The sequence below is a fragment of the Corvus cornix genome, chromosome 2 (genome assembly GCF_000738735.6).
Source record: "Corvus cornix cornix isolate S_Up_H32 chromosome 2, ASM73873v5, whole genome shotgun sequence".
Lineage (NCBI taxonomy): Eukaryota > Metazoa > Chordata > Aves > Passeriformes > Corvidae > Corvus > Corvus cornix.
In genome coordinates this window covers 29,077,657-29,090,318 of record NC_046333.1, presented here as the reverse complement: position 1 = coordinate 29,090,318, position 12,662 = coordinate 29,077,657, and the positions used below count along the sequence as shown (strand labels likewise).

At 36.8% G+C, this 12,662-nt stretch overlaps 1 protein-coding gene across 1 annotated transcript in view; it reads right to left on the bottom strand.

The window, feature by feature from the left end:
• The window catches only part of CNTNAP2 (contactin associated protein 2), a 1,031,909-nt gene that overhangs the window by 393,182 nt on the left and 626,065 nt on the right, over nucleotides 1-12,662 (bottom strand). The window contains exon 10 of the mRNA XM_010398652.4: nucleotides 5,091-5,262. Coding sequence (XP_010396954.1) covers nucleotides 5,091-5,262 — 172 coding nt within the window. The remainder of the gene's footprint in view (nucleotides 1-5,090; nucleotides 5,263-12,662) is intronic.

Below are 12,662 nucleotides of genomic sequence, written 5' to 3'. Positions count from 1 at the left end.
ACTCTGGCACATAATGGACAAGTGCCACAGTATTAAAAGCATTGTCAACTGAGGTATAATCTCTGCCTACAAAGTCACTTTTCTGGACGGAGACGGATTATTATGTAAATGCACTTGAATCTCTCTCATTGCAAGGCAGCTTTCACCTCCATTTCCACATAAAAAGTTTGTATGGTTACAGAGAGACCTGGGGAGAAGAGGAGAGTGAGAAGGCACATGCAGGAAGTGTCTTCCAGCCATATGGCCAGGAATATCTGCAGGTTGAAGCCATGGTATAGTTTCAGCCCTTTCCCAGTCATATATAACTTCCGTTTTGTGAATTTGTGTTGGAAATAATGGCAAAGCAGGGTTTGCTTCCAGCCAGGACATTCTTATATCATCTACTCCTCATGCAGAAACTGCTGGATGATGTCTGCTTGTCTGTCTCACTACTGAACTGGCAGAGGGAGGGGAAGAAGAGTGAGGAAGGGCAGAATTCTAATGTCTGTGTAAAGATCCAGAAATGAAGAATTTAATACCATTTGCAATTAGGAATTTTAATACCAAAGAAATTTTGTCTTGCTGCCAGTAATACAGTGGCCATCTTTATGTACCAATATGCTTGCTGTGCTTTGTTATTTGGATGAATTACTTCAAACTATGATTGGCAATCCCATAGTTTACAGAATGTGGCTCTATGGGATTAAAGCCAAATGCTGGCACTCTGTCATACAGAATGTATCCCCACAGCAGGTAAGCAATAATCATCCAGAAATGCTCTCCTGCACGTATCTGATTACTTAAATTAATCTTTAATGTGAAATTATTCTCAAAAACTGGCATCTAATTCATCTCACTCTGTTACAGAGGGAATCACACTGTTTACACATTCATAAAATACCAGAAACAGCTACATGAAAATTTTTCATTTCCACCCCCATTTTTTCACATGGCACACAGAAATTTTCATTAAAATTGGCTTATGTGCTGTGTAATCTCCAATGGCAGATTTGACACTGTATTTTGAAATCATTTTAGTGTTTCCTCATTGTTATTTTGTGATTAAAATCCATAATTCCAGCCATAATAAAGTAAGGAAAGCTTTAGAATTCTCCGAGACTGCTGGGATAAATTAGTTGTGAGTAATAATTTCCATTCAAAGTCCTGTGCTTAAATCTGAAAGTACAACAGTACCATCTGGACTGTAACAACAGGTTAGGTTGTTAATGTTAAGTAAAAGAAGGTGCATAGGGACCTGTGCTGCCACAAGCAACGCAGCACGTGGATCACTGTGGCAACAATGCAACTTCCTTTCCTAATGCAATTATAGGTCATTAAGAGACAGAAATAGGGATGATTATTTTTTTTTTCTCAGTAGCATTTTCACGGCCTGTAATTATACATACCTGCATGAAATTACATGCATTTATACTATTTAATCACTGGTAAAAAGAGAATGTTCCTTAGCTTTGGTGTTCCCCTGTAATTAGATCTCAGCTTGCAATCTTTACAATAAAAAAATGCTCATGTGAGGAAGGGGAGACAAAATAAAAAGGTACTGTTTTAACACTTGGGTCTCCCAAGTACAAGCATAATACTCTAACATGACTATTCTTTTCACATTTTTCAAAACTGCTGGAAACAAAATGCAGAATCCTTTTCCATATCAGGCCAGCATTTAGCTCGGCAGAACCTGGGACTTTGGAAAGAGTTACCCTCAGGCAGGTGCAGCCCAAGAATTCAACAAACCCTCAGTACCTTTTGTTATGTTCTTACGGAGAAAACTTTCCCCTCATCACTAACCACTCTGACTAATGATGAAAAATGCCACCATTTACAACTTCACCTTTTGTGCCCTGAACCAAATGGCTGAAGCCTGCATTAAGAATCATTCAATGTGACAGCTTATCTTGTTGCCCAGTCGGGGTCTTTACTGAAGTGTGGCTATGAGAGCAATTTCCATGTTGATGATCATGGCTGAAGCCTTTATGATTCAGATCCAAACTAGTTTAAAAAAGCAGGAGGATCCCACGATGACAAGCCACAAGTATCTTCCCCTTTCAAAGGAAGTGAAATTGAGATGATACAGAGCACACATGGTACTTGGATTCCTTGAAAGAAAGCCACATATGTTATATATAATGGCATATTGTAGCAGAAGTGCTTGCAAACCCTTATTTGTGGATACTAATAACACAGCCATGAAAATCCAGCCTAAATATTGGCATTGTTACTACACAGCCAAAGGATTTGTTCTAAAGGGCAAATTAAGGAGAAATAAACTTGATCATGGGAAAACAACAAACTTGATTACATCTCAATCATTGAAAAAAAACAATGCCAACCCAAGAAACTTCTTTTGATACTATTCTAATTTCCTGTGACTATTCAATTGCTGCTCTGCTTGCAACATTATCTTCCTGTGCTTAAAACCCATAAATGTGAGACATACAGCTTTAATTTTTATGAGGATGATATCAACATCCAAGGTGGCAGAAGAGAGAAACAGAGTGAGAACATGCTCTCTTATATTAAGAAAACTTACATATGGAAGCATAGATAAAACACTTTTATTTATGCCAAACTCTGTTATGAATACAGATGTTTATATAAATATATAATAAACCTAATATATAATACACAAAAATATAGAAAGCATAATATATTTATAATATTTTCATATTATAAAAGGCCACTATATATTATTTTTATGTGGCATGTGGCATTATAATATATGAACTATTTGAATGTATATTATGTGTTATAAAATAAAATAGCTTCTAAACAGTAAGTTCAGTAAGAAGTTAACTTCCAAAATAAGCTGCTTTACATATAGGAAACCTTAAGTCTTGTATTTCATAAATGTATTGTAAAGCTCTGATGCTAATTACCTTACATTGTACGTTACTTGTAATTACATTACAATACATTTCAAAACCTTAATTCTTATTAATTTACCTATAATAATGGCATTATTTTTAGTAGAAACTTGCATAAGTGGGTTCAATCATTGAGATAAATACAAATCGTTGCATAAGCTTAAATTCATCCATTGGAGGAAAAGCAGAGACTTAAATAGCTGTATCTTCATGTCCTTTCTTTCAAGTCAGTTTACATTTCCAAACCCAAATATTCAAAATAAAATCAAGTAATTCAAACTGACAAATACTGACCACAGAAGTTCTTTTTAATTTCACATGTATGTGAGAAGACAGAACAAACTTCATCCCTATGACAGCAGCTTGTCACATACTCTTTTCATTATGACTTCAACCTTCAACAGGTCCATGAGGAGAATCAATATAAAATGCCTGACTTGCCAGAGCACCTCACTGGTACACCACAAAGCATGTCCTTTAACACTGAGATTACTACAGTGGTATACTGGGTCTGGCTGGGATGGAATTACTCAATTAATCTTCTTCCCAGCAGCCCACAGGCGTTGTGTTTCCCAGCTGTGGCTAAAACCATGCTGGTACCAGACCACTGTTAGGCTGCTGCTGGACAGCACTTGTCCAGAAGCATTAAGGCTTCTCTCCATACCCTTCCCCTTAAAGACCAGGAGGAGGGGTGTGTAAAGGTTAGACAAGGACATAGCTGGGGTAGCTGAGCCAAACTGATCATGGGAAAGCCCATACTGTACAACATCATGCCCAGCAATAAAAATTCAGGGAATGGAAGAGGAAAGGAGTGTATTCAGTGTTATGGAGTTTCTCTTCCAAAACAAACACTACATGTGCTGAGGCCCTGCTTTCCTGAGAGCAGCTGGACATTTGCTTACTGATGCAAAGTAGTGAACAAATTTCTGGTTTTGCTTTGCTTGCATGTGCAGCTTTTCTTATTAAATTGCCTTCTTAATCCACCGGTCTTTTTCCCTTTCTTCTGTTTTTCTCCCCATCCCTCAGGAGAAGGAAGAGAGCTAAAGGTAGGGTGGGTGTTTGGCTGCCAGCCATGGTCAACCTACCACAACTCATTTAGTGCAAATGGATGCCTACATTTCAGGAACAGAAGGCATTTTGCAAGACCAAAGCAGCATGTTGTATTTTGTTTTTTTCACACTAGCATCTATCTCTTTGAGAGTCTCTTAAATTAAAATAGGAAATGAAAAGCACATGAATTTCTTTACCGAAACTATGCAGATATTTGCTGATGGTATCCCAAATCACTGAGCCAGTAGAATTTCTATCCTTGAGATATACAAAGCTCAAGTGGACATGGCCCTGAGTAACCCGATGTAGCTTTGAAGTTGGCCCTGCATTTAGAGGGTGGCATGAACTCCAGTAGTTGGTTGTTACCAGAATTATTCTAGGGTTCTGTGATCTAGTACTCTTTGCTTCTTTCAGAGCACTATTTGAAAAACCCATTTTCAGCTTTCCAGCAGGCTTGAAATGGCTTTAATGTACAGGTAATTTTCATGATAAGCCAAGCTGCCTGTATGCAGGATTTGGGCTACTTGTTCTTTCTGTCTTTCCTAGTATTGTCTTTTTTCCACCAACAAAGAAGCCATTAATCAGAAGCAACATAAAATAAATCCAGGTAAGTGGCTTAAAAGGTAGTGCCAAAGTGAAAGGCTGCCCTAATTCTCAGTTACTCTTCTCAGACTGGAAAAAAACAAACCCAGTAAGCATTATTTTAATTAAGTTTGAGCATTTATTACATCACTGATGTGCAAGCTTGTGGACCTGGTTTAGTTCTCTGAGGAACACAGGGAAGCCAGAAGGGGCTGCAGCCAGGAGCCACAACTTCTAGTTGCAAACAGGTCTCCATCAGAGTCATCTAAGAAACAGACAAAATGTGTGAGGAGTTTCCTCTATTCAAGGCAGCCGTATCATTGACATATAGGCTGAGCCTGGCTTATGAGAATTTTTCACCTCCTCCTCTGCTGGTAAGTGGGGAGATTTGAGAGTTGCTTTCCACTGCACCCTACACAGTCTACAATTTAAAGCCATCATCTGCATCATCTAAGCATGGTTCCCACTCATGAAAAGGTAGGGCCACCTTGACATGATCACTGGCAGTGTCAAGACCATCTTCTCTGGATCAGTGTATATTTTCAGAATATGAAGGACATATCAGTGTATCAGAGTATGGGTGATCTCTCCACAACTTACCTGTCAATAATGGCACACATGTCAATGGTGACATTGGCAAAGCTTCCCAGCTTGCCTTGCTCCACTGCATGCAAATCCACCAGCTGATCATCAACATGAATACTCTGCATGCATCCTTGAAAAGAATGCTCAAATAGAGAATAATCCGAGTCATTCATCTGTACAGGAAACCCTGTAGAGAAGCAAAATAAAGAGCATTATTAGCCTCACCTACTATTACTTAAGACAGGATTTTTTCAAGGAGCGACATGTTTCCTAGATGATGGAAGAAAAAAGTCAACATGGTAAGGAAATATTATAAAGTTATTAATTTACATTGCAATGTTATTGATTTTAGTAATTGTTAACTACCTGAAAGAATTTATACAGTACAGCTGATGATTCATTAATTTTTGTCTGAAGGATGGAAGTCTTCTGCTGTCTTCTCCTCTGGTCCTCTACTGCTGTATCTCATTCCTTCTTTCTCATACAAATATTATTGGAATAGGAAAAGGATTTATCTCCTAACTGTATTTTAGAACCCACATTTTAATTTCTTTGATTTTTCTAACTAAAAATGCAGCCATGAAGTGAATTTCCAGTTCAGCCTTCTCTAGAACTAGGCTTCCACTCATTGTCACTTTGTCTTTTGTTCATGAGCAAAGAATACTTGTGCTAGAATATGTCTGTAAACTTGAAAATAATCCTGAAATCTAATGTCCTGGATCACTTCTGATCAATCTGAGGACATTCTGTAGTATTTTCAGTTTCACTCCGAATACATTCATTTTCTTGCCTGTTTGAAGGTAGTTTATAAGAGATGAGAATGACTTAGTGTCTGGCTCAGGCTAAAAGGCAGGGAGACAGAGCATGTTTTTATGCAACTGTTTAACTGAATGCCCTTCAGAAGAGAACGTGTCAATTTACTTGAGAAAAATGTCCTTCATAAGACAGCGGAGAGCCTCATTCACTACTTATAAATCTTTAACAATGTACTCCCTGAAAAAGACAGAATCCATTTAGGGTGGGAGCAGGAAGGAAGAAAGGAGGGTAACAAGAGTTTGTTGAAAAGAAAAGAAGGTAAAGAAGGTAAAAAGCCTGAAAAATGCATAATGGTTTTGCAGATTTCAGCTAGATAGATGACCAGCCATGCAGTACTTGTCTGACAAGGATAAAAGATTGTACACATTTGCTTTGGTAGCTAAGACAGATTTTACAGCTTCCATTCCTTCTCCCACTTTTCTATCCACCTTGCCAATCTCCAATGCCTTATGCCCTCTTCAATAGCATTTGTGGAGACAGGAGAATAACATTATCAAACTGACATTATTTGAACAGTGGCAGAAAAAAGTAATGAACATAATTTTAAATTCTGTTCCTGAATACAGTTTATCACATACCACATAAATGAATTGGCTGAAAAAGAGGGCAACAAGCAGAGAAACAAGCAAAAGGTGCTTGAAGTCACATGATGCCTTATATGGCACCTATTACTAAAGAACCCACAACTAGTTACATAAAGTCTTTGCCAAAATCTAATTTAAATATATTTTAATTAAAAGGCTTTGCCAGAAATTTCATATCATCATTAATGCTTTTTAAAATTTTCTAAAGTGACCCTGCCCATCAGCTAAATTTAGGTCTGGTAGCTTCTAAATTTCCCTGACTCCAGTAAGCACTCACTTCAGAGTTCACTGGTGGTGGCACAGAGTTAATCAGGGATGCTATAGTAATTAAGCTGAGACAACACTAAAAGTTAGTTCTGACAGGTACCTCAAGAAGCTGGGCTTGCCTTGAGGTTGTATCACCTTTGGACTAAAATTCTGACACTATTTCAGGGAGCTGTAAACTGCTATGAGACAGATAAATAACCCCATCACAATAACACATATTTGATGGAGAAAGAAAAGCTCCTTGGGAATCCCCCAAATGCCTAACTAGTGCATAATAACCTCATCAGATCAAATGCCATCCCCCAAAACAAACAAACAAACAAACAAACAAAAGTGCTAATCCTGGACTGTTGGAATTGTTATTTTGGACAGGCAGAAGAACCAAGTTGTAGGGACATGACCTATATTGTCTTCCCAGCATGGGCATTGGCTAGTGACTTGTCTGATGAAAAGAGGACAGGGCTTTCAGAAACCTGCCTTCTAACTTTTTTTAAGTTGTTCTTTCTAGTGACTGGTTAAACTGATTTATGTGAGGCTTAACAGCCAACAGTAGAGAGAGACAAAAGTGAAAGTTAGTTCTGTGTTGTTTGGTGGACGCAAGCACAATATTTGCATGTTCCTACCAGGCACTTTCCCCATTTATATTTCAACAGGTCACTCTTTCAGTATAATTGTCTGTTTCTAAACTGTCACTGAATCCGAGAACTCCTCCCAAGCAAGAATCCCCAAACTAACACAAAGCACATGGTCATTTAGATCTTTAGCGCAGCAGCAAAGCAGGGCATGAAACCTGCATATCACCTTTGGGTTCAGAGCACTTTGGCAATTCCTTTGGTTTAAATATTAAATTCAAGGTTACCAACACTGGGGTAAACAATAACATTCATGAAAACCTTGCAAAGCCAAGGAAACTATACAGATATATCTGAATATAATGAAAGATTATCCACCATCCTACAAACACTAACTGAAAAATAAGATCAAAACTGAGAGCCACTATTCACTGTTCACGTCAAAAAGAGTATGAGCCAAATATCTGAGTGAAAAATGTATTATTAGATTCAACAATTTGAGACCATTCAAGAACTAACTACAGCGGTATTTCAGTACGTGATTCTCAGCTTCACTGCATCTGAAGTATGCACTATATTAGTGCACAGCTATTATTGCTCTCTGGGACACATTCTGCAGTTTACTAGTGGTTGAACCTGCAAACAGAAAAGTGGCAGCTGGTTCCTCAGCCTCAGTGGAGACCCCATGTCCTTGGGCTTACTGGCTGGAACAGGAGAGAGTTGTGGTATGGAGTGGCTGGAAGTGGCAGCTGCTCCTAACCTAACTACATAAATCAAGCTTTTCTCTATTATCCAAGAGTGGTTTACACTGAGTGTTAATCAGCTTGGGATTCTGAATTTTTCTGTATCTGTCAATGGATGAAGACTATAATTTTCTCATGCAAATGTCTTTGTTTGCCTGTCTTGCTGCTATTCCCTTTTGCTGTTTCTAGTCATGTAAGAAACTGGAAGAGGCGGGATTTTTACGCACTAGTACAGCACATTTCATAATATGTCTGTGGGGCTGACTGAGTGTCAAAGCATTTCAGTCAGCTGAATAACAGATAGTTATGCTAAGAGATAATTTCAAAAAACAATTCACATTCCACATGGAGTGGAAGAATGTTTTTTTCAACCATATGCTTCTCACAAAGAAGAAAAGCAACTAGATAAGCCTTACCTACATTATTTTTGAACTACCAGGTATACAGTCTAATGTCCATTAATTTTGGTGAGACCTGGACATTTAAGACTATACTGGTCAGAATCATTTGGGACGAAGCTTCTGCCTCAAATGCAAACCTCAAAATGACCTAGTACCTTGTGGTTGTTAATTCAATACACAAGACAATGCCTTCCCCTTCCAGATTCCCATTATTGAGACATGATTCACTTCCTCATCCTTCCCACAGTGAAAGAAATTTTAAATAAATGAAGTTCTCTAACTAAAGCTGACAGTAATGCTGACACTAGGAAGGCTAAGTAATGGATGAACAATTTGGACAGCACTTCATTGATCTTGTTGACAAGAAACTATGTACATTTTCAAAATGCACATAAAATTCAGTTTGCACAGTTCAAAACAATGTTCATGCTTATGATTAAAAATGCAACTTAGGTAGACTCCATTATCTTGTAATTTCTACAACTTTCTGACATACAAATCTGTATATTATCATTTTATTTTCCACATTTTAAGCCCACAAAGAGAGGTATTATCTTGCAAAGACATGGATTAAATCTGAATTTTCCCATGTTCAAGATGATTTGTTTCCAGGACTTCATTCTAATTACTAAACACAAAACAGCCAAATTCTAGATCCAGATCCTGATCTTAGTTCAAACTTTCAAAAAAAATCAGAAAAGCTAGAGTTTAAATTAATGCTATTTTCTGTGTTAGAAGTCACTTTAATATAATAAATGAATTAAATAAATTAAGTACAATAAAACACCTATGAAATTAAAAACATATTCCTTTTCCAGTGTCAAGATCTATTATGTCTCTTTTAGAATCAGCTAAAGGTTCTACCAAAGGCATTATAAAAAAGGAAGTTGAAGGAAGAATACATTCAGGTTCATGTTATAATAACAGAAGAACATATAGTCAGAACATCTGATGCACTACTTGCTTCTGAGATCTGACCTAAGAATGAAATATCATAGTAGAGTCTGGATGTACAATCAGAGATTATTTTGTATCCCTATATAATCCCTCAGATTTTCTTTGGAATGTAATGCAAATTCTATTGTACCAAGAAGACAGCTTTTCTCTATGGCATTATAGGTTTTTTTCCTTTTGTTTTATTTGTAAGCTAATGATAGGCCAATGATTGCATACGGATGGTACTTGGTATTTTACTTCTTTAATAGAAAAAATATACTTCATTTAAAAAAAAGTAACTATTATCTTAACTATCTAACTGGTAATCCATATTGTTTTCAACTAGTTGCACAGGTAGCTGCAGGATATAGTAATCAATAGAAAAACTGGCTGACTTCAAGTCTGACAGTGATTTTTATTTGTAGAGTATTTCAAGTATATGCCCAGGACCCCTGCTATGCAGAATGAGAGAAAGGAGACAAAATTCTTTATCTGTCAGGATAAATAACAGTGCATTCTCATTGAAGGGTCAAGTAATCAAATTTTCTATATATATCAAACAGAGTTAAAAGATGAACAAAACTCCAATTCAATGCCTAACAATGTACTTAGATTGAAGGTATAGCTGATGTTTCACATATTAATAAATAGGAATAGACACTGAAAGAAAAGCTTGATCCACCTACTAATCCAGATTTACTGTAGTATTTTATCCTTGTTTTAGTCAGACCAGATTGGAGCCCTAAGTGTCAACTGGAAAATAGGCAGTAACTTTGGAAAACTAGAAAATTACTGCTCCAAGAGCATGAAATAAACTAAACAAATTGCAGAAAGGATGGACAGCATGAATTAAAATTGAATATTTGTTTTCAATTTTTGCATTTTTGCAAAGATTTTTTTATTTTTTACTGTATTTGTCTTTCTGTATTAGGGAATAGGAGGACTAAGGATGGAGTTTGCAATGAGATTTGGATTTAGCAACAGTAAGATCTTTTCTGATAATCATAGAATCATATAATGATGAAAATAAAGATGAAAATAAACATGTCTTTATCATCTTTCAGCTTTGTGGAATGTAAAAAGACAAACAAGAATAGGGACTTCAATTTGTCTCTGTGTGTTTGAAAGTCACCAACTTCTCAAATAAGTCATTTTCTAATAAATTAATCTTTACTTTGCTCTCACTGTTGTGTTTATGGAAATATAGAGGTTGATAGCAAGGCAGCGCATTCTGTCCTGAAAAATCCTAGTTACTAACCTAGGAAGCCCAAATATACAGAAATATACACAGAAAAAACCGAGTTTAATAATGCTGGGGTTTAGAACAAGAAAATGATGTGCTTCTAGCACTCCTGGGGCATACATGACCCCCTTGGTAAAAGAAGCTAGCATTAATGAAGTCTCTGGTGGACTTCTCAGTGCATTGTACACTGATTCAGTACCCACAAGTTCTTGATAGACAGAATGTTTAAAAAGAAGCTTCTAAGACCTCTCTGCTTGAGGAATGAAGAATACTAATGCTGCACTACAGATTTCCTTTATTGTGTATTATTAGAGAAATTCAAGGGTTATGTGACCAAGCCATAGGTACAGGTCATGTAGAGCATAATAGGTTACCTGAACACGTAATTATACTGGCATTATTTATAAGTAGTCATCGAAGAAAGAAACAGGCAGATAAGAAAAAGTCCAAAAGATACTCAGGTGATAACAGCAGAGCAACCAGCTGTGAACAGACTATCTTTAAACAACAACGCAACTTGCACAAACACTATTTTACAAGATATTAAATGCCTAGGATGAGAGCCCAGTAAAGAAGTAGAGGAATACAATTTTGAAGGCACTGACAAAAGCATAAACAAAAGCCAGGCATACTGTCCTTGGTAGCAAACAGGAAAATTGCTGACAGTAACAAGGGAGGGATGAGACTAGAGTATAATTGTCTACCAGCTTTGTTGATTCTGTACTTCTCTCAGATTGCTGTGGACCTTAGTGTGAGCAGCAGTGGAGCTCTCAAGAAGAATTCTTTTGAGACAATTTTCCAAGTGGCTGGCCACAGAACTCAAGGTATTCAAATATATTTGGGACTTCCAAATACTGTTGAAAAATAGTGGGTTTTTAACCCAGGTTACATAGTAATGGTACCAGTTCAGCTGTTTGGAATGAACGGCAGTGGGCACTGAGGTACATCTCACCTTTAACTATGACATCTCTTTCCTTCCCTTTTTTTTCCACACCAAAAGAACTCTTTTATTTTTAACCTTAGGTAACTACAAATATGCTACCTCTCCTATTTTTAAAGTTATCTCCTGCAAAATATGTATACCGTGTCATTCCCAGATAAAGAGATTGTCTGGAAGATTGCAGCCACTCACAGGTCTGTCCCCAGATCACATACCAACTGGACTACACGTTAAAAGAAATCCATGTGCTATATTGGTACTGGGAACAAATTTAAATAATTTAGCAGAACACAAGCATGATTTTCATTCATGAGAAATTATTTCAGCCTTAATAAATACCACAAACCATCCTGTTTGTTTAAGTTGTTAAACTTCATATGCTAGTTCAAATAATACTGAAATGGAAAAAAAAAATATTTTCTGATAATCCAGAAGGACTTCTATATTCAGAAAATACCTATTAGTGTTCTCACATAAAAATATTTAATGGAAAAAGACCTGTTGCAAACCAGGTGTGAGTCTCTTTGAAAACTGCTGCTGCAGACTTAGCTTGTCTCAGAGCCATAGACCTAAAAAACTCAAACATAAATCAACAGTCACCAAAATATAAGATGAATTATGACTCAAGGTGGAAGAGAACAAATAAAATTATTGCATGAGGTTGGTTTTAACGATTCTGTCTTAGATGTGAAGATGAGCCTATCTCTCCCAGCTCCATGACTCTGCGAAATTTAATGACTTCTCCCTCTTTATGGTTGTCTCTGAAGTTTTTCTGGTTTTCTGTAGGTTGGATAAAAGCAAACATTTGCCCAGATATTTGAGAGTTGAAACAAAACATTCTTGCCTGCTGAGAAAAAAAAAGACTAAATATTACTATCAGGTTACGGTAGCATCTGTAAGTGAGGAGAATAAGGGTAAAAAATTAAGTAAAACAGTGTCAAAAATACACAGAGGTACTAAAATTGATACTTGTTCAAATCACAACAGAAATAAATCAGATATTGTCTACTCAGTGCACAGATAATTTTCCAGCTTTTATTTGACTCGTTCTTCTACTTTCCTTGCATTGTGGTTTTTTGCTTTTT